General features: G+C 37.6%; 1 protein-coding gene across 2 annotated transcripts in view; it reads left to right on the top strand.

Moving 5' to 3' along the window:
• The first annotated feature begins 1,877 nt into the window (after positions 1-1,877).
• Positions 1,878-22,812, top strand: part of LOC110043906 (liprin-alpha-1-like) — a 28,914-nt gene continuing 7,979 nt past the window's right edge. The window contains exons 1-21 of one of the 2 annotated variants that reach the window (XM_020749414.2): positions 1,878-2,443; positions 3,021-3,131; positions 6,715-6,816; positions 10,291-10,455; positions 10,815-10,889; positions 10,992-11,123; positions 11,686-11,790; positions 12,111-12,236; positions 12,569-12,715; positions 13,811-13,945; positions 14,807-14,890; positions 15,433-15,564; positions 16,220-16,282; positions 17,666-17,725; positions 18,174-18,220; positions 18,891-19,157; positions 19,478-19,586; positions 19,766-19,834; positions 20,667-20,851; positions 21,772-22,102; positions 22,567-22,638. In XM_020749414.2, coding sequence (XP_020605073.2) covers positions 2,210-2,443; positions 3,021-3,131; positions 6,715-6,816; positions 10,291-10,455; positions 10,815-10,889; positions 10,992-11,123; positions 11,686-11,790; positions 12,111-12,236; positions 12,569-12,715; positions 13,811-13,945; positions 14,807-14,890; positions 15,433-15,564; positions 16,220-16,282; positions 17,666-17,725; positions 18,174-18,220; positions 18,891-19,157; positions 19,478-19,586; positions 19,766-19,834; positions 20,667-20,851; positions 21,772-22,102; positions 22,567-22,638 — 2,751 coding nt within the window. In that variant the 5' untranslated portion in view covers positions 1,878-2,209. The remainder of the gene's footprint in view (positions 2,444-3,020; positions 3,132-6,714; positions 6,817-10,290; positions 10,456-10,814; positions 10,890-10,991; positions 11,124-11,685; positions 11,791-12,110; positions 12,237-12,568; positions 12,716-13,810; positions 13,946-14,806; positions 14,891-15,432; positions 15,565-16,219; positions 16,283-17,665; positions 17,726-18,173; positions 18,221-18,890; positions 19,158-19,477; positions 19,587-19,765; positions 19,835-20,666; positions 20,852-21,771; positions 22,103-22,566; positions 22,639-22,812) is intronic. The other variant, XM_089289548.1, reaches the window with a different exon arrangement.

Consider the following 22,812-nt stretch of genomic DNA (forward strand, 5'->3'; position numbering starts at 1 on the left):
TCATTTTTGTGGTTCCACTTCAAAACGTCGTTCACTGCAAATATTATTGTCGGTTGGGAAATTGTTTTAGGAAACAGCTATTTTTTTTGTTGTTGAAATTATTTGAAAACCCGAACTTATACGCTTGGAAATGGGGACATTTTGACAAGTTTTAATACGAGCCCGAAAATAATTAAATATGAGACGACTAAATTATTCGGCATTTTGTTATTGTTCCGAAGGCATTATATTACCTTGTATTCAACTAATTTGTAAAGTAGACCATTACTTGTGCTAGTCACATTTAAAAGTAATTTTCGATATCGACACAATATTTTTTAGTTTATATACAGCCTATATTCGCTCGTTTAAGAGAATAACCATATACAAAATGGCCATATGGTAATAGTCGAGCTGGGAAGGGATTTTAAAAAAGGTCTTTCTGTGACACACCGTTAATTTCATAAAGGTCAACACAAATATTAAAGTCACCCACCCATATTGAAAGAATTAGTACCCATGACAGCTGAAATAAAGTAAATATGCCATTTGTTTGGTACCGTTGGTACATTAGGTTATGTTAAAAGATCAAAATTCGTCCGGGATTCACTGAGGAATAAAAACAATGGTGAAATCTCAAAGCTGCTGGCAGTTAATTCTTAGGATCCGGTTAAGCACATTTATATTTTATAATTCAAAAGCCACTTGCCATAATTGATTTTCTTATTTGGATATATCAAGATGCGAGAAAGGGTAAAATTAGGAGGGGGGCTAGCGAATAGGTCAGAATGTCTCATTTTTGTCTCGATTTTATCGTTATTTTGTCTACAGTCCTTCGGTGTATCTATTTCTTCTTCAAGGTTAGTAAGTTGTTTTAAAGTTGCTCCATTAACTTACTTGACATTGATAACTCAAGATTCTTCATCTAACAAGGTCAACGTGATAAGCGCTATATCGGAAATCATACTGTCCTCGCTTTTGTTCGCATCTCCTTCGACAGTAACCGCCGAAAACCACATCTAGTGTGGATCAGTCACGTATACTGACTAAATTGGAGAGCGATTCATAAATGCTCTTCATGTGGCCTTCAATGTAAACTAAAACCAAGGCTGTGCGTGCCTAAGAAATGTAATAATGAATTAAGTGTTGATTTACATCTAGTATTTGCTAGACAACCGTCTAGCGTCCCCAACCATCTGATTTTTGCTAAGTCTAGATAGCACGGTCCAATGAGGGGATATTTTGGTTGGCCTTAGCGATGGGAGCCCACTTTCTTCAATTTATCGCATCTTAATTGCGAAATTATACGTCTGGAAAACCCATCACAGGATGTTTGAATGGCTTTGATATTTAAGGAATGCATTGAAATTGATTAGTTCTCCTGATTTTTTCAACGTAAACACGAAAGAAATAACTTGTCAATTTTATAAATTCGTGACAGGGAGTCCTTCGAGTTAGAAACGTCACAGGAATAATAAAAAAATATATATTTTGCTTTTTTTTGTCGCCCTGTGACAAGTTCATCTGTTTCTGAGGTGGGTCGTTTAAAGTTAAGATATTATTTGGGGATTTTATTTTTTCTAAAACAATATCGTTATAACAATTCCGCGAGGACAATATACCCATTTACACTGTAAACATAACGTAACTCATTTCAACCGAGTGTCAAAAATTTAATCGTTCCCCGCTCTATTGTCGGGAAACCTCACGAATTGAAAGCCCATGTATTGTTTATCAAGGACCTTGAAACCACGCACATGAAGTCTTTGAGCAGTTTTAGAAATGTGTGGCGTTCAATAAATGGATGTTGTGTGGGCAGGTTTTTTTTTTTTACGGCCCACGAAAAAGCAGTTCTTCCTCTGTTGTGAGGTTCTGACAGGTGGCTGAGCCGCCAAGCGCGCACGGCCTCCTGGGATATAGGTTGCAAGTTTTGCTCTCTGAGCTGTGTATATCCTGTTCTTTTGCGATTGTCAAGCGAATTACCTCCACAAACGTGTTTTATTGTCTTTCTAGCTACTGCATAGATAAAGATAGAGCTGAGGATAAGTGAGAAAGTGTCGGTATCCCGCAAGATGGTGGAAGAATGCGCGGAAAATAGATTCCATCGGCCGTTTTCACGCTAGAGGAAGTGTTCGCCGGTCACCCCTCGCGGCCATGTAATCGTACGTCAAATCGCTCATCCGCTTGATCTGGTTTTCTCTGGGCTTCGGCGTTTCGTTCTATCGCCAAAATGATGTGCGATATTATGCCTACGATCTCTGAGGACCCGCCAGAGATCCATTATGGCCAAAATGAGGAAACGAACTTCGAACAACTGATGGTGAACATGTTGGATGAACGGGACAAGCTGATGGAAACTCTTCGTGAGACTCAAGATTCGCTAGCCCTTACAAGAGCAAAGTTAACAGAATGTCAAAAGGAGAAGGACGGTCTCATGAATCACTTGGAGTCTGTGCTTAATGATGTAAGGAGCAGTTTAGCTTGTGTTTTAATCTCTATTTTTCCATGGTCTGAGGTTTGACCATTCATTCTTTGGCTTACTCAAATACGCCATATTTGATCTGTAATTGAGTGTCATTTCACGGAGCGAGTGTTTACTTACTCAGAGCATACGGCTAGCACTGTACAAGTACGAGTATATTTGCAGCATTTTCACAAGAAACCTTTTCTTTTAGGGACAGCGTTATTCAAATCGAAGTTAGGTCGAAGGTGTACAAAATTCCAGAGTGCGTGAAGAATCTCTAGATTGTACTGTTGGTCCGACGAGCTGCATTCCTCAACTCAGCGATCAAAAATTCCTGCTACTTTATATACTGAAGTACTAGGTTCAACCTTACAGATGATAACACGAGTTTGCGGGTCGGGAACTTCTAATTTGTCGATGAGTTTATGTTATTTTTCGCCAAAGATCATGCATATTTATGTATTTGATGCGTTCATGTTTTCCTTGCAAATCGCTTCTTTGGGACAGTCTTCTCGAATCTCACACATGTGCATAGAGATTTATGATTTTCTCCGGTGGAATTTCTTTTTATTTCCAGGGTGATGACCAACTAATTGAAAGACTAGCTGGATTGGATGGTATTATTACAGAGTCTGGCAATAATTTAAAAGAAGAATCTGGCAAGAACCGTGTTCGGGTTTTAGCAGAGGTAAGCTTGTAGTTCTTCTGTTATTCACTCGACGAATCGCTTTAATCGCATCACCCAAATGCGAAGGAATTATTCTAATTAGCAATTCCTTGGTTTTCTTTGGAATAATTTGCTCCACAGAATGTATTTATGAGAAAGAGTTTTGCTTTTGGTTCTAGGTGTTTGTAAACAATGCTTGTGGGAATCCATTGTGCAGGCCGTGATCTTTAATTTAAGAATTTTACACAGAATTATTGAAATCATAAGCTTATGTTTTGCCTTCTGAGACAGTTGTTTCCAGCTTTTAGGCATAACTTACGAAGTTCACCATAATTATACGAGTCGAATATTAGACAAGTTTGATGTTCCGAATATTGCATTTTTATTTCGTGCCTATTTGACTTGGAAAATGACGAGATTCTCTTTGGCTTGTTTGTTTTGCATGAATGAATCTCTCTTTGCATGCCTGACGCTTTTCATCAACTTGCAGCAAAAGACAGATCGAGTGTCGTACCTTCACCAAGCTAAACTGATCGAAAAGAATCCTCTGTATGTTTATTTTTTCGGTCGGTGAATCGTGTCATAACTTTGCATGTTATCACCTCGTGGTGCATCGTCGTTATAAATTCTAACGAAATTGTGGTCCTGTTTGGTTCGATAACACTGGTCCCAGCTTGATTGAGAGTGTTGCTGTAATACTTGAACCTCTCCTTTTCTGCAAAGCTTTCTAAAGAACCTTGTGTGTATTTCCGGTGAATTCACTATGTGGTATTTCGTTCGTGTATAGAGGTTTTGGATGGGTGCTTTTTAATAGCAGTGATCATGACCTATTCAATTCGATCAGTCCTAATTTGCTGTGGAATTTAATCGGTTTTTTACTTAAAGCTGGTATTATTTGCTTTTTGACACTTGGCTAACGAAGACTTTATTAAAAAGACCCTCACCTCTTCAAACAGGTCCATTTTAATCAAAGCACTTGAAAGCATTTGGGATAAATTTTTTTCGCCATGCCTCGCATCACGACATGAAGAAACTTACTTGTATACAACTATTATTCTTTGGCGTAAATGTCTCGCGACCGAGTACAACCTTTTGTACAGACAGTATCGTGTTTACCCAACTCTTTAGTTTAATTTGCATGAGAATAAATTTATGATCGGTGATTGTTGAGTTTGTGCATGTTGTACAGTGCGCAAAATGTTTTCCGACATCAAAAGCTGTCGTTAGCTACCGTAATATGTAATCCAAAACTCAGCGGCGGCATAATGTTCCAAGGCCTTTGATAACGTGATGATAACGAGTTATTAGGGAATTCCATTTTGCTTGGCAGCGGCCTTGGACAAATAGCAATTTAATACATGTCCCGGGATGAAAGGGCAAACATGGTTTCTGTTTATATGTAAATACATCCCAACACGTCACGGTATGTGATTGCATTCGACATTTCTAATCAAACATTTCTTTGCCAGCACGACTTGTGGTCTACAGAGGTGTTAAAAGTACTTACATGTTACAATACAATGTGCAAACGAAGTGTGATTCCACATTTGAGAATTGCAAGCTAATCTTTTGTCCATCTTCACGGATTGTGGTTATTAATAATTTCTGCAAATCCAGGGCTAAAAATATAATTGTTTTGATCAATATGCATAATTGTGGTTACAACTATGTTTAATTTAATTAATATTATAAAAGGCTAGAAATTTTGACAAAAATTATTTTGGCATTTTAAAAACTGTTAACTGTATTTTTTTTATTGTGCTGAAGAAATGAGTATCAGTTTTTTTTTTTGCTGTTTTTTTTTTTTTAGTTGAACCTCCGTTATTTATATCAATATAATTTAGATCACTTAATTGGCATTTAATCATAGTCATGTTCATTAAATGAAGCTTTTTGTAATAATGGCAAGCCTGTTAAGTGCTGAGCTTGAACATCTAAGGAATCCTTACCATTTTTTATCATTTTCCAATTAAGTTTAAAATAGGCAAAGTATAACCAAGATCAGGCATAATGGTTAAATAATTATTATGTTTGCTAATTATAATGCCTTAAAACATTATACTGTCAATTTCCTGCCGGTAGTAAAAAAGATTGAAGTCAACCGTCACGGGTTGCAGTTGAAATCAAAAGCTCAATATCAGCCAGATAATTTATTTACAATTTAACTGCCTTGGGTTTGCTGTGCATTAAAAATTGAATATGTGTGGTTCAATTACTGGCCAAAATGCTAAACTAAATGTAAACATCATTACAGTGTAAGTGGCTTAATCTTGTCAAATAAACATTTAAGCTTCTTAATAACTGTCGAACATGTTCTTGAGCATGTGAAAAATGCAAGAACAGGAAACAGATTTCACAACTGTGCTGGAAATAACAGCCTTTATCAGAAATTGTCCAAGAAAATTAGTGAGACATTGTCTATTATAGTGACTAATTTTACTTGATGGTTGGACATTATTAGCAGCACCAAAATCTGTAAGCTTTTAGTCATAAAGATCTTATTGAAAGACCATGTTTGCTTTGAAAGATTTAAAAAATCACAAATTTCATGGATCTATGGTTTGTGTTGATTTGATAGCCTTTCTAGACTTGTATAAAATGTGAAATGAACATCTGCCTTTAAAATCCCCCTAAAATGCATTGCAAAGTATAGTTATTTGTTCATGTATGCCTGCAGATTGAGTCATCAGATTACTTCTGTATGCAGATTACTTAATACATGTCTGAGCAAATTGGTAATATGTCCGTCCAAAATAGAGATGTGAAAAGACATGTCCTGCCACATAATATAGATTATTTCCAGCTCTGTATGGTGTTGTCAAAATAAAGTGACCTGTTTCATCTAACGAATTAAAATTAATGTAGTTTAATAGAGCTCTAAAAATGTTCATCATTAAGCACACACATGTATATTTCCTCCACTAAAAATTTATCATTCTTCTTTCATGGCATACCTTTTCATTTAGCTTGATGATGAGATAAAAAAAAAAAAACTTCTTAAGTTATTACAATAAAGTGTCATGGCTTTCATCAGCATTCTTCTGAAATTAAATTAGGGAATTTTATGATTTAGAGGTTAAAAATATGGTTTAAAAAAAATATGAGGTTTACTGTTGCTGGCGATGTGGATGATAATTAAGCAGCACCTGTGCACATGAACATAAATGTGAACTGTTTACATGGGTTTCTTATGATATAAAAATTATTGTCTCTATAGCAGCAGCTAGCACAGTTTTCTCTATTTCCCGGCTTCTTGTAAAGTGGCTTGTATCTTCTTTGATGCATGATCCACAAGTGTTCCAGGTTTCGAGTTGTGATATATGTATACACAGTAAATTTTTCCATACCCCACCCGATGTAAGAACACCATGTCAACTTAGTGAGTTTTTGATGTTAACAAAATGACAGTCTGGATGTTGATTATAAGGTTTCTGTAGCCATGTGTGATTTGGTAGATCTATTCAGATCTATTTGGCTCTGTGGCTTTGTAGATCTATACAAGGTAGCTCATCTGAAACGGTTAATGATTGTTATTTCTATCATAGTGTACAAATGTTTACAAGTTCCTGAGAACTTGCTTAACTGACATCTTGTCTTTATATAGGACTTTGCAACGATGCTTAAAGAACTAAACCAAGCAAGGGAACAGCTCCTAGAAAAAGATGAGGAAATCAGTGAACTGAAGTCAGAGAGGTGTAATACAAGAGTAAGTACAGTTGATACCTTAATACCATAAAGGTCAGTACACTAGGAGACATGTCTGATGGACATGGTGGAAGCAGTAACATGTGGCAGCGACTGTTTTCTCATGTGACATGCCTGTTTTTGCAAAGCAGAGTTCTGTTGCAGGGACAAATTGTTGCATGGAATTCAGCTGGTTTGTATTCATGTGTCATGTAGCAGAGACAAAATGATCTCAGTTTTCAATGTCATATCATGTGCACTGGTCTTGCAAACTGTCCCCGCTACAACATAGAACTGTTTTGTGAGCACCAGCTTGCGTACTGTACGTGCAACGTGCATCCAATGTGTATGCATGAAGGGGCTTGTCTCCACTTCATATCCCCACAACATGTACCCTAGTGTGTGCCGACCTTAAGAGTTAAGAGGAAGTTTCCACAGTACTAAGTATAACAACATAACATGTATTTACGAGGCTTTACTGCGTATTTTCCTTGATGTGCATACTGGTAGAGTAACAATTGAACTGAACTGGCTGCCTAGTAAACTTGACCTCTCCTATTTACTCTAAAACCTAGTCACATGAAATCCATACACGCTATGATGTCTCCAGTAACGTCTGTGGTGGAATTCTGAAATAAACAGATGAAAATCATTTCGAGTTGTTTAATTGATACAGGTATATTGCGAGAGAGATAATCAAGATTAGATTTCAGCTGACTGTCCTAAAGTAACTGCAATGTCCAGGCAGAGCAAACAATAAAATGTACCAAGTGCTGAATAATTAAAGCAAATGCCTGCCAACCAGGGCCAATTCCAGAAAAGGTTATGCATCAAGGTCTGACCACATACATGTAGCTTTCAATTTATTAGTATTTCATTGGTTAGGTAGGCGATACAGTTTTCTATTCAATAACAGAGTGATTAAGAGCAAAGCAAGTTAATATTTTGCCATGTTGACACTTCCTTCTTCATCTTTGGTGGATGGATAGTATCAGCTCAGAGATGTCCTTAAATTAGATTCTGGATAGGAGGTCATTAATTTTGCTTCTAAATATGCATGCAGAAATGCTTTATTTTCAGACAGTTATCAACAGATAATGATAGAAAAATAATCTCCACTCAAACCTACAACAGACGACCATTTCTTGCTTAAGATGGCAACTGTTTACACAGTCAACAGGTCTTTTGTCTTAACTGATCACGTGACCTCATAGCACACACTGAACAGTTTGTCATAAGTGAAGTTTTGAAGTTGAAAATCAGAGTGAGTAAAAAGCTTTTAAAGTGGAATATTCCTTATCTACACTGCATTGTAGTGCATCAGCTTGTTCAACCAATCATATGATTACCTGTGACCACCATGTTAAATCAAAGTTCTTTCTAGTCTGACCTGAGCTAATACAAGCCAATTAAAAATATGCAGCAGTTAATTAGTGTTGTTTGGCAGACAAACAGATGAGCAAAGTTCAAGCTGGCAGGATATTGGCCAACTGTTTTTTTGTGTTTTGTTTTTTTTGTTAATTTTCCTGTTTTCTTGTGTGTGTGTGGGTTGAATAGAGTGATCAGAAATGAGATTAAAGCCAATATCATACCACATAGAATGAAAACCGTAAGTCAACTGCTGTCTAAACAAGTTGAGTGTTTTTTCCAGTCCAAGCACATCGTGTCACCCATGCAGAAATAAGACAGGTTTCCCAATGTTTGTGTAATCGGGGGCACAATTGCTATGAAATATCTTTTTTTTCCCTCTTTACCACACTGTATTTTCTCCCCCCTCCCTTAGAATGCTAATTACTGCCTTGCCTAAGGTACAGGTACATTGTATAGTTACATTGATTTTGTTTTCTGGTTTTTCTTTAATTGAATTATCACAAAACTATAATCCCCTAAAAATTTGCTTTGCAAGCAGCTATGTTTGTCCCCAGAGTGCACAATCCTTTTGGTTAACAGGGTTTTCAATAAGAACTGGAGTAGGCGGCAATACTCCAGGACTAGGTGGTGAAGGTACAACTCAAGTCAAAGGCATGACCTTGGGGTGGGGGTGTATGGGAGTGTCCCCCACCTGGGAGATTCTTAAAATTTGGACCTCTTAAAATGCATTTCAGGCAGCTTCTTCACTTCTTCTAGCCGGGTTAATTCTTGTTGATTTGGTGGCTGTGGAATGACCCTGAGCCAGTTTGTTTCAAGTTCTTTGACAAAATTAGCGGAACAAGTGGCAGCTGTAGATCTTGATGCAGCAGCACTTCAGATGTAACAGCAGCTTCAGTAGTGTCTGTCATTGAGGCTTCTCAATCAATCAATCAATCAATCAACTTTATTTAGAGAGGGTGACATGTGACAGTATAAACTGATAAACTAGTGGCCCTCTGTGCTAAAATTGTCCTAACCATACGAATCAATTAAGTCCAATAAAATGAAAGATTAGTTTCTTTATACCTTGGGTGGACTTCAATTTATGGCCCCATTTGTGGACACAGAAACCAGAGAACATAGCAATGGATAAATAAAATATCATTTTGTTTTTTGCTGTCCAAAACGACAAATAAATATTAAAATGATCTGGATTAACTGACCAATGTGACGAATAAATGAAACAAATTTTTTTTAAGATTAGCTGACTAAAAAACTCTGGACATACCTGTCTCTTTATGCTGTCACTTTTGTGGGGGTTGAAAAACCTCCAACAGAGTTGTTTGCCTCTTTATGGCAGACATCCGATGTGTAATTTATTCATATTTTGGCAAAACTCAAACTCTGGGAAGTGGATGCAATCTTGTCAAGCATGAGTGATTTTCAGAGCATGTGGATATTTGTATTGGGCATGCGTTGTGCAGGTTTCACACTCAGATCCCAAGGTTGTGCGTAAAGGCCAGGCAGCTCATCACAAACTGTTTTTGAACGAAAGAAAAAACAAATGCAAGTCACCACCGCTAATTACTCGGAATTCAGGCAACTTTCTTTTGTGTTTTATGAATAAATGTTGGCCAATCCAAGCATCATGTTTTGTAGAAAAATGTTTCATGCCATTTGTCTCATTTGATGCAAGTTCTCAATCAAAGTAGGTAGCGAAATCCTGGGAAGTAGCTGGCGAATTTTGCCTGCTGCTGGCCGTACTAAGAATAGTGCCTTCTGGGCAGGTCCAACAATGAACGTCTGGAGTTCCTGTGAAATCTGACAACTCTGATTGGCTGAGAGTATGAAACAAATACTTTGCACATGCTCAGAAAATTAGGCCAGGCAAAGGTCAGAATTCTTGGTACCATGTATAGACCTAAAGAATCATGGCCTCTGGAATGGTGAATGTAAAACTCCAAAGTATTGCAATGGTTTAATGGCAAGGCTGTAGTCTAAAAAAAATTATGTGGAGCCCAAAGTTTCCTAACCATGAAATCTTGGGTGCCCAGCACTTAAGCTTGTATGAAAAATGGGCTGTATAGCTTAATGCTTATAGAATAAAACTGTCATTGTTTACAAAATTTATTTCTTTTTCCTGCAGCTTCTTCTAGAACATTTAGAATGTTTAGTAGCACGACACGAAAGATCCTTGAGAATGACAGTTGTCAAACGACAAGCTGCCACCACTGGAGGTGTGTCATCTGAAGTGGAAGTTCTCAAGGCTCTCAAATCCCTGTTTGAGCATCACAAAGCTCTGGATGAAAAGGTAGGCATGACCTATTATTCAGCAAAACATGTTATAAATTGGGCGTGGGGGACACCACAGTCCAGGGATTTGTGTGTTTGACTCGGGATCAAGTAGTCTGGTTCAAGCATTAATTGGGTTCATTGTGTTGTCAACCTACGTAAGACACTTAACACTCTCTTCCTCTCTCCATTTGGTTTGTCAGGGGATAATGCAGCCTGGGAGGGGGGAGGGGGGAGGGGGCTTTGTTTGGGGTCTTCCATCCCGTGCTCTTAGTCCCTTCAGTTCTGAAGTTGATGACCTGTACAATGAGCTTTCTGGCCTCTCCAATCCTTAGGTTTGGAGGAGACTTTACCATTGTAATTTTCTATTTTCCATAGGTGCGTGAAAGACTTCGGCAGGCTGTAGACAAAAATAATGCCCTTGAAGCAGAACTTGAAGAAACACGGGAAAAGGTAGAGCTTTGTTGCCGTACATTGTGCATTTATACAGTTTAGAGATGCTGATTTTTTTTTTTTTTTCATTCCTTGATCTCTATTCTTTTTATATTTTTACAGCTCAAAGAGCTTGAACAAGAAAATGAGGATATTAGACTTCGAAATCTTAGAAGAGTAAGAACTGAGGAAAAGCTTCATGCATCAAGTGAGAACTGCCAGGAAAATGGTGATGAAAATTCTAATGCTGAAAAGGTTGGTTATCAAAGCATAGTGCACGGTTACAACTTTTTTTCATGGCTAGACTTGGTAGTGGTTCTGTATGCACACACAGACAAAATAAGTTTATTTACTGGCACATTGATAATTTTCTTGCTGAAACACACCCTGTTTGATAAATTCCAAATTTTGAAATTTAGAGTCAGAGCCAGATTGAACAATATTGTTGGCTCTGTGTGTAGGCATCACTTTGTACAAGAAGCAGTTTATGCAGGGCTCAACTTTCAGGAAAAAACCTTGGGGCCAGCTGGCCCCTAAGTTTTCAGATTTAAACATCAGCAAAAGTATTTCAGTGAAAAGCGTGGAAAGTTAGTCGCTAGTGAAAAAAATTCAGTCGTATTGGCAACCCCAGCACGCGCATTGTTGAGCTCTATTATGTAGAATGCTGCCCAGGACATCGGGTTTTGAAACCTGACAGCTTGGCATAGTCTTTCATATTGTCAGCATTACATTCTATTTGCATTATCGCGTCATCATATGGACTACTGACCCAGCCTTGAAAAACTAACAGTTCTTTGTAACCTAATCATCACTTCAGCAGCATCTTTCGAACGGACCAGTTAATGTTGATGTGAGTGCACATGAAGAACAAATGGAAGAGATGCAGTTTCTTTTGGATAAACGAACCAAGGAGGTGGAACGGGTAAGGACAATTTTATTACTGCAAAGCATAATGGCTAAAATAATGTACATTTAATTGTATGGCTATCATTTAAGATAACAGGCAGGGCTTCTGACAGGATGCAGTGGTGCAGTTCATCACGTTGGAGGGAAGATCGATAATGGATATTCTTGACAAAAAACTGACTTATAATGACATACAACACATAACTCTAGGCTCAGCTGTAGCAATGTGTTAGAAAAATCTTTTTCTCATTGATAATTTTCCTCAGTCAGTGAAAAATCAAGCTGATTGGTCTTTGTTTTGTTAGACAAACTCTTCTCAATGTCTTTTTTTTTCAGCTTACAAGAGAAAATAAGGATTTGAAAGAGAGATGTACTGCACTAGAAGAAGAGTTGAGAATATGTAACAAACAGCTAGACAGAGGAAATACCTCCATTCAGAGACTGGAAAGAGATTTAGATGAGGTACATTAGTCGTCTTGATCTATTTTTGATCTGAAGTAATTAAAACTACTGTATGAGCAGATTTCAAATTTGTGGCCAAAAGTACGTGAACTGTACATGATCAACACACCTTCATTTTGTTGTAAAAAGCCTGCAACTCAAAACATCAAATTAAAAAAGGTTGTCAAACATGTTCAATATAGATAATGGATATAGTTGTCATCCATGAAAGAAGACTGACAGGAACCACAGATGATATATATGTTTGTGTCTACCAACATTTTTTTCTTAACAAGGTGCTGTATTTTAGCCTCGTCTTATTGAATTGGTTTTATGTATTAACTTGTTAACAGGCAGCAGCCCAGAAATCCGACATGGAAGATAGAATAGCAACTCTTGAGAAGCGTTACGTTCGACTTCAGCATGAAGTCACAGCTCTGAATGATGATAATGAGAGACTGGCAACTGAGCTTGCTAGTAAAGAAAGTGAACTTATACAGGTGATTAAAAATTACAACCAGTGGTTAACTTTGAATTGATTAAACTGTATTATGTGCAAAACGTGAGGCACAGTTTGTTGCTATGTACTTTTTGATTTGAGTAAATATATGTTTATTCATTTGAACCATCTCTCTATAACGACCACTTACCTAGCTGGAACAACCAGGCACTTAACTCTATTGAATCATTTTTACAACAGCAGTCTCTTAATAACAGCCAGTTAACTTTGCTCTAGGGTGGCTGTTGTAGAGAAGTTCAATGCACTTATAATTCCTAACTTACACTGTACAGACTGCAAATTATTTCACTAGCAGCAGTCATGTTTTGGAACTGGTTCAATTCAAGTAACAAGAAATTAGTTGAAAGGAGCTATTTAAGAAAGCAAAAACATGTGCCGTGTTTCTGTCAAGTGTTAGGATAAATCTACTAGCATTCTATCAGGCATGCCATTCTCTGATTGGCTATGCCACTCAATATCTATTCTGTTGTAGATAGTGAGTAGCGTAGCAGTGTGCGCTTGTTTACAAAATGACAGCCTCTTCTTTGCGTTTTTGAGGTGTCTGTGTGGGGGATTTACATGTAGCTAAAGTTTTGAACGACTGGTAGATTTATACTGAAACAATTAGATTATTCGCTCTCGATTTCTATGCATGATAGTCGACTCGGGCTACGCCCTTGTTAACTATCATGTGATAGAAATCTTGAGTTCATGTTCTAATTGTTAAATAGAAACACAAGTGGAAGTTTGGAAGAAAAAGAAATGTTGTGGGAACACAAACCGACAGGCAAGTGTTTCCACAGCTTTTTCTGTTTCCACAGCTTTTTTAGAAAATACAGTGACAAAGTAAAGAAAACACATTGTATACTTTGATCATCAAAATGTAAATTCTCTTTGCTCGGGCCATCATTGCATCAACAGCTTATGCTAGTTCTGTGTTTCTATCGAATTATAGAAACACGATTTTAAACCAATCAGTGCAGTTCTCTTCTTTGGGCTATTTTCGAAATCACCAAGTCATGCAAGACAAACAGTTCACTCAAGGGAAATTTTACAGTACCCTAACCGGAGCAGATTATGTTTCATTTCTTTTTAGACGGAAGAGAAAGTAAGGTGTCAACAAGAAAAACTAGAACTCGCTGAGCAGAACCTTAACCAGTCTCTAAGAAAAGCTGAAGCATTACCTAAAATAGAAGAAGAATTAGCCGTACAAATGGCAGCCTTAAATGAGGTAAGTTGTACTGACATGTCATGGAGAGTACAATCAGAAACACAAATATGGATTTGAAATGTTGTACTGTTCTTTTTTAAGTTCCAGAAAGGTAAATATTTAGTTGATTGTCTGAAAACAGTTGAACCATTGCGCATATGTATTGTAAATTGAGTCTCAAAAATTGGTACCATAAAATCAGTTGCTACCAGGTGAGGTCCAGCAAAATGGAATATTGATTATACACAGTGTACTTGTACTTTAGTACAAGGGCATCAGTGCTACAATTTCAAAGCAGTAAAGAAGTTGTCAAGTTTTGCATCAGTCGTAGTTTTTTGACCTGTTTTTTAAAATGAACTAAAAATGTTGGTAAAATCAGAGGTTTTTGCTCCCAACATCAATAATGTTTCTCCCATACTAGTATTTTGTTCAAGTATTAACAACATGTTATTATAATGGTTAGCTTCACAAGCAGGTAAGATAAACCAAATTTGCACTGTGAATTGCAAAGCGAGCAGGCAAGATGTCCCTATCTTATCGGGATTCCCAGCTGTATTATCTGTTGAAAATGTTGTTCTTTATGCCATGTAATGAACTCTTTATTATTCAAGCTTGTTCTTGATGAAGTTAAGAGGGCTTGATATTGGCCTTTTCTTGTTGTGTGTTCATGGATCTTAACTACATTGCAATCCATAATGACTGCACAAAAGAACTTCAATCAGTCAATCAACACTTTATTTAAACATGTTACGCCTAAGAGCTAATTAAGCTTGATCAAAATGTGAATGTGTATGCAACAACAAAAAAACATAGCCAGTATCCGGACATCTTGATCTCGCACTTAGTCAATAACCGATATGCCATGTCTCTTTGTCTTTGAAGGCGGCAGAGAAACAAGGGTCAGCAGAAGAGACTGTTCAACAGCTGCAGACCCAGGTTCAAGACCTTCAGGCCGAGCTTAACAGGGTGAGACCACTTGTAGTTTACTTAAATAGAGTTTTGGGTCACAGTTCAAGGTCAACTCTGGCATTCTAGCTTGGGGAATGGTTCGTATTTCGACAGTGTGAAACATTTGTGGTGCCAGCCAGCACCTTTTAAATTGCATCAAGTTATGGATTTTAAAATTCTCCTCTCTGCATTAAAAATCTTCTGTACACCAAAATTAATAATACTGGGCTACAATGAGACCTGATGATTTTTCTAATACTTGTATGTTTTTAGGAGCAGGGATGGTGCAGTGGTGAGAGCACTTGCCTCCCACCAATGTGGCCCGGGTTCAATTCCGGCCCGGTGCCATGTGTGGGTTGAGTTTCTTGTTGGTTCTCACCTTGCCTGAAGGGTTTTTCTCTGGGAACTCCATTTTTCCTCCCTCCACAAAATCCCATATCTCCAAATTTCAATTCAGCTAGGATAGAGGACCTGCATATTTAATTTTTCTGATTGTAAAATTGTCCTAAAGACCGTATATGATGCCAAGTACACTGATGGCTAAAGGTCCTTTATTTTAGGCCCGGGAAAGAGAAAAGATTAAAGAAGACCATAACACTAGATTATCAAATACAATTGACAAGTTGCTGGGTGAATCAACTGAAAGACTACAAGTTCACCTCAAGGAAAGGATGGCTGTACTGGAAGAGAAGGTTTGTGATTTATGTTGAATACACGTACTGTATGTGTACATGTAGTTTGTTGCATGTATTAATTTTGACTTTTTTTTTTTAGCAACAAAAAAGTTATGTTACACCTTACTGCACTTTCCAGACCATGTGACCTCTGAAATTTAAATCAACCAACGTTTTAATTTTCTGGTGCTGTAAATTATGTTAGCAGACTTCTCAGGAAACATATTTTCAATTTTTTAAATCAGATGCAGAAGGTCTATGAGTGATTTGGGATTAGTACACTTCATTCAGTTTTGTTTGTTTATTTTTTTTTAAGGTGTGTTGATTGTAGTCATAATTATGGTTGACCACAGACAAATATGGAATCTGTAGTTGAGTTTTGAACCTTAGACTTAACAAGATTTTGAAAAGTGAAGTAAAAAGAAACTAATTTTTAGCTGCTAGGTGAACTATTCATGCGCAGGGCTGTCAATAAGGTCTGTAACCCATAATACCTGCTACAGCTGACTATGTTTTATGGGCCCCTGATATTACAGGTGAACTGGACTATAGTTGATACAATTCACTCAATAGGTGACAAGTTTGTTACAGGTGTGAAGATCAAGGCTACAGGTGACTTGAAACTTAATGACAGCCCTGATGTGTGATTTTTGTTCTGTGTTTTTGTTAACAGGCTGCTCTGGCTCAAGAACTTACAGCAGTAAAATCACAAGTAGAAGATCTTCAAAGGGAAAAGGTAATATGAAATAAGAACTACCTAAAATCAGTCTATTTGAAGAAGACCTGGGTAGCAAACAGTCAGAATGTGACAATTGATCCACTACAAGTAACTGCATGTACAGTATATTATTAAATCACTAATAACATACATGAAAAAATTACTCGATTCTGATTGGCTGAGAGCAGTGCAGTTCAAGTGTAACACTAGTGCAAAAAGTGTAACACCAGTGCAAATTACACATCATAATTCTGGATTATGATTGGCTGAAAGACAAAAGGAAATTTTCTATGCCAATGATACAACGTAAAATGATGAAGAGAATTTTGTGCAGGCTTCAAGAAAGATCTTCCGACACTTCCTCCACGTGAATTTTAATAAGTAATCATACAGTTTTTCTCGTTCAATTTGGAATTTATTTGCACTTGTGAGTTTTTCAGAAAGCTCACTCATGCAAATTAATTCCAAATTGAACTTGAAACCATATGATTACCTATACAAAGCACACACAGATATATATGTGTCTGGATTTTTTTCCAATGGTAAGTGCTCTCATTGGCTACATGTACTTCGAGTTTACTTGACATCAATCAATAAAACTGTTTTCTGTCATTGGGACAAGTAGACTATCCTGCCAGGCAAGTTGCTTTTCATTTTCACTTGCCCGATGGGCAAGGGCCCAGGCAAGACATCTGGCAACTTAATCACGAAAAGCAAACTAAGACCTGCCCAGTTCTGAGTAAGCAAAATTTGAAAGCTGCTTGTCCAAAGGGCAAACTGGAATTCACAGTTTGTTCAAGCCATGTCAAAATTCTCAGAGCAGTTGACAAGTGATTGACATCAGAGGGTAACAGTGCACTTTTACTTGCAAGGGTTGACCAATGATTGCATCGCATCCAGATCTACTAATGTCTTTGTTGGGCTACGTACATGACAAATCACTTTCTCACTGTTCTTTGGGAAACCAGTTAATTTTGTCTCTCCTGGCACCACCCTGGAAAGAATTGTGTTTGTTTGGAAAACAAAAATGTTAGATATAAGTGTTTTCTTGAGGACTGGTCATTATTGGGGAGCAGGAATGGCACAGCGATGAGAGCGCTCACCTCCCACCAATGTGTTTCGGGTTGAATTCCAGCCTGGTGCCTTAATGTCGGTTGAGTTTGTTGTTGGTTCTCTCCTTGCTCGAAGGGTTTTTCTCTTGGTTCTCCAGTTTTCCTCCCTCCACTAAAACCAACACTCCAAATTCCAATTTGACCAGGATAGAGGACCCACATGAAAACCAACTTATCCATTGGATTGTATTGCTTACATTCACAATGTAATTTAAATTTTCTATGCAGTAGCTTTTGATCCATGGCAAGTAGTATTTTTATGTCTGATGTCTTGTTTTTTCTTGCACAGGAAATATTAGCCCTAGAACTAGGAAGACTGAATGAAGAGTTTGAAAAACGAAAATCTACGGTACAGTATTTTTTAATGCCAATATTCAACTACAATTAAGAACAACTACCAGTTGAAAGGTCGGGTGCAAAAAGGGCATTAAGAATTTTGGTCAAAAGTGAACTTTGTGAAAAACACTCCAAATTTTGTATCTGGTTTTGTTAAGGCATGTTAAAACACTACAGTGGCAAATACTTTACAACTGAAGTTGATAAACTTGTATATTATTCTCTTCTCTATGATGTTAATTTTGTTGTAATAAAAATACTAAATGAAAGTGCAGGAGTTCACAAATTTGAGTCATTTTGCAGTGACAGTGACAGTTCTTCAGTGCATGAAGACCTAGCATAAATCGTCTTAGTTTTGGTTCAGGTGCTTTCCCACTATCTGTTGTTTGAGTGCAGCAATGTTCTACCTCCCACTTTCCTACCATCATGATGTTGACTTAAACAATAATTTTGTTAAACAGAGTGCTCCAGCTGCTGCAGTGAATGGTCCTGTTGTACAATTTGCCAGGTATTTAACTTAACAATACTAGCTTTTTTTGATACACTTTAATACACATTGAGTGCCTTCCCATAATTATAAGGTGCAGTGATGTGCCTGTTTTCAGCAGTCAAGCAGGCTCACAAATATTATATCATGTGCTTTTATCAATCTTTTACGTAACTAAGCATCTTTCTGTGGAAACCAATACCAATCATGACTTCCCATCACATTTATCTCTGCACCACATAGTTAAAAATTAAGATTCTCTGATCAGGTTACTGACGGATGCTATTATTGGTTAGTTGTGATTACTTTGTAGTACAATCATAATTCATGACAGTTATTCAGATTCCACCATATTACAAATGTGCCGTATTTGTCATTCTTAAAGAAAACTCTTGAAATGATTTTGCCTCTGCTGTAAACTATTTAGTAGTATTTTGAGTTTTTAAAGGAGCCACGTCACAGTTTGCGTATCTTGAAAAGTTTAGCCCAATTGAAGTTTGTACTTTGTGATCCATGCCAGTCTTCTCCTTCTAACCATCCTGGTTCCTTTATTGTTTTATTATCTTGTTGGTATTATTCCATCTTTGTAAACTACTGTTTTCAGTTTTCCTCTGATTTAAAGATAATTCTGTACGCTGCCAAAATAACTCAAAATGCCATGGCTGAACTTCTTTAATTTATTGAATTTTAGTGAGCCTGTTAAGCGAGAGACAAAAGGCCGCTCCGGAATAGAGGACTCACCCAGCAGGGTGTTTACACTAAATGAACAGGAGTGGCAGAAGCTAGAACAGGCAAGCGTTCTTAAGAATGTTGCCATGGCATTCGACACTGGTCGGCTCTCTGACATTGAAAGTGATGCTGGCAGTGACATCTCTGAAGAAAGAGGCGTCGGTGGTGACGCGCAGACTTTAGCATCTCTCCTACAACAGCAGATAGACATAATTAATAAAGAGCTCAAGTAAGTACATCTAACCATTCTACCTTTACACGTGTATACTACATTTTTGCTCAAAATTAATAGAAATTTCCCTTTCGTACTACCTCACATTTCTTTTAGTTCAGTGAAAGAATTTTGGTGATACATATTGAATAATTAATTATTAGTCCTTCACATTAGGGATCTTGGCATAATTTGCAGCAGTGTTTCTTCATAATTATTATTTCAATGCAGCAATCTTAGCTTCTAATAAAGTAGAAATGAGACTAATCCTAATACAAAGTGCAAATGGGAAATCACTTCATTACCTTAAGAAATCTTGAATTTGTATTTGTGATTAGCCAACTTCAGGAGGAACACAAGACAACTGAGAGGAGAGCCATTGTCCTTGAGAAGACTGTAACAAGAAGCCCAATGCATAAGCATGTGTATTCAGCTAATTCTCAACAGGTATATGTATGTTGTGCCCTTAGATTGTTTTTCATTTATAGGGTACTGTGACCTCAAATGCACACATAAACTGCAAGGTACTTGTTAAAGACTCGTGTGAAGTTGTTGAGAAGGTAATAACATAGAGATTTGTTCTTAATATTGGACTTCTTTTTTATTAATTTTTTTTTTTTTACCAGGAATTGGTTGCATCTTCTACATCTTTTCCATTTCCTCCTCTTGATCCCATGGATACAACACCAATCTGGGTATGTACACTGGTCTTGTACACTATTTAACAATTAGATTGTGAGCTTGAGACATCATAAGCAAATAATCTAATTGTTGTAGTAGAATTCTATCTTAAGGAATGATTTGTAATTAATTTTTATATTGATTAAGCATCACATGTACGCAAAATTGCTTGCAGACTGCATTTCTATTTGAAACTTGCAGCTGTGTATGCATGCTTGTCAGTCCCTCCAATAATTTTGAAGTTTAAAAGTCTGGTTACAGTTCCATGTATGTCTCTCTTTTAGTCTCATCAGGAATTGAATCATTCAGTGATATTTGTACATCTTCCTCTGATACTTCATATTTCCATTTTCAGTAGATGACCTTTAGCCACTGCACTCTCACCAACAGCTGATAGTGTAGAACAGCACAACCAATCAGTGTGCAGCATTTGAATTAGTATACTAGTAGGTGGCAGCAATCCACAATGGACTAACTCCATGTTCAAGAGAATTAGTATTACTCTTGGACTTGTTTTTACAATTTTTCTAAATTATCCTTTCGTGTTGTAGAGGTGCAGCAGCTTGATAGGTAGTGTGCTGTACTCCAGATTGAGCAGTCTAGGCTCAAGCCCTGGCCAGGGTCACTGTGTTCTGTTCTTGGGCAAGACATTTTACCCTCACAGTGCCTCTCTCCACCCAGTTGTATATACGAGAACAGCCAAATTTAGTGCTGGGGGGGGGGGGGGGTAACCCTGTGAAGGACTAGCATCCCATCCACAGGGGAGTAAAGTCTGGGATTAGCTCCAGTGGTATGGACTGCTCAGCCCAATGCAGACTTTACCTTTATTCTTTCGTGTTTGTGCAGGTTAAGTCAAGCAAGGAAGGTTCACTGAACAACCTTGATGATGCACCCACCCCTCCCACGCCTAGCTCAGGTACATCTGATTCTACAGAAAGTTCTAAACCCAGCCAGACAGGTGCAAATTCCAGTTCATTACCTGATGATGCAGCAAGTACAGTACCATCTACTAATGGCATGATCAAATTAAGGTGAGAGCATTGAAAACAGGGAGAAAATGGATGTTGTGTTGTGTCTTAACAATTTTTGACCAGAATCACTCATTTTGTCCAAATTAGAGCTGTGCTACTGTTTTGATAATTGAGTTATTACAGAAGTAGTTTTGACAAAAAGTATTACAAGTAGTACATGTGTATGCAGCCACCAGTTTGGTGTCCTTCGTTGATCCACAAAAGATCAGCGTAAAAACTAGAGAAACACGTGAGATTGTACCATCAATATCATTAATTTTGATTTCACCTCAGAGCTCTTTAGAGATCAATTTGTTTTATTATATTCAGGTCTGAAAATTAAAAAGATGTACCATAAATATCCATTTCTATCACCATTAGAAACATGTTCATACAAGACACAATAAAGTTCAAAACACTTCATAAAGCATGAAAGAATGAAGGATGCGAATGCAGCCATAACACTACTGGAAAAATGACCTGAAAAAATTTCAGGCTCTGAATGGGATTCGAACCCACAACCTTTGTGTTACCAGTGCAATGCTCTACCAACTGAGCTATCAAAGCCACATGAGAGCGGTTGTGTGTGGGTTCGGCCCGATATGTTCAGTGGACGTAATACTCGGCTCAAGTATATGAAATTTGGGATTGATTTCATTCAATCAATCCCAAACTTTGCATCAAGATTCGTTGTTTTTTTTTTTGTCTCAGAGTATGTAAAAGGTGTAACTTTGTAGGATTTAAAGTTTGGAATCTGAGAATTTCAATGATAATGTCAGATAAAAACCACCAATAAACATAGATAATTTGAAGATTGATATTGAATGTGGCATGTTTTGAGTCCAAGCATTGTCCCACAGTCCTGATCAAACACCAGTGGCTTATTTAGTAACTGCAAAAATGCTCTTAACAGTGACAAGTAAATTGGTTCCATCTTTCAGGGATAACTCAGTGGACTCATTACCAAGTGTCACAAGCACAACAAGTAGTGCAGAATCTTTATCAAAAAACAGCAGCAGTGGCTCGCGTAAGAAAGGCATCAAAGGATCCTTTGGGCGTCTGTTTGGAACTAAAACAAAGACTAAAAATAAGGACTCTGCGGGTGTCCTATCAGACTCGTACTCTCTTTCAAATGAACCTGTTCCAGGAGGAACAGGGCAGAGAGAGTTAGACAGGAGAATAAAAAATAAGTCACATTTGTTAGCGGAAGCATTAGCAGCTGGGACACCTTTTGCTTTGTGGAATGCGCCTACAGTTGTGGCTTGGTTAGAGGTTAGTTGATTACTTACCGGTCACTTGACATTATCACTGCCATCATAGTTGCTTGTGCAAATAGCTCAAAATGTTAAGTCAGTAGTACGGTCATTTTAGTGTTTTGGACAATATTTCTTTTCACTGTGGTCATTGGTGTGTCTAGGAAAACATGAACCACTATATCTCTGTGGACAGAAGTGCAGACTAGTGAGCTTCACCTGTGAAGCTTCTAGCCAACATTGCCAGCCAATACAAGATTATCATTATAGGTAACAGCAAATGTTCTGCTGGGGGGTGGTCATGCGATGGACTATCATCCTGTCTGAGGGCAAGCAAGAGTACTCCTAGTTGCTTCAAACTACATAAACTGGAGATAAGCTCCAGCCTAGTGCGCCACTAGGTTCCAATGCAGGCTTTACCTTTTTCGTTGGTATGTAGCATTGAGCATCTGTCTCGTCTCCTGTTTATTTTTGTTGTTATAGTTGTGGGTTGGTATGCCTGCCTGGTACGTGGCTGCCTGTAAAGCAAATGTTAAGAGTGGAGCAATCATGTCGGTAAGGGATCATGTTTTTGTATGCCTCTGTCGCTAATCATTGGGTGCATTCCTTTAGGATGATCTGGATCAGGATCAGTGATTCAAGAACGCTTGGATCATGCTGCACCAAAGGAACAAAAGAATCTATGACCAGAGTAGATTAATCAATTCCTTTGATGTATATGTACCAAGA

Source organism: Orbicella faveolata, unplaced genomic scaffold (assembly GCF_042242905.1).
Source record: "Orbicella faveolata isolate gen_17 unplaced genomic scaffold, um_ofav_v1 contig_2, whole genome shotgun sequence".
In the NCBI taxonomy this organism is placed as follows: domain Eukaryota; kingdom Metazoa; phylum Cnidaria; class Anthozoa; order Scleractinia; family Merulinidae; genus Orbicella; species Orbicella faveolata.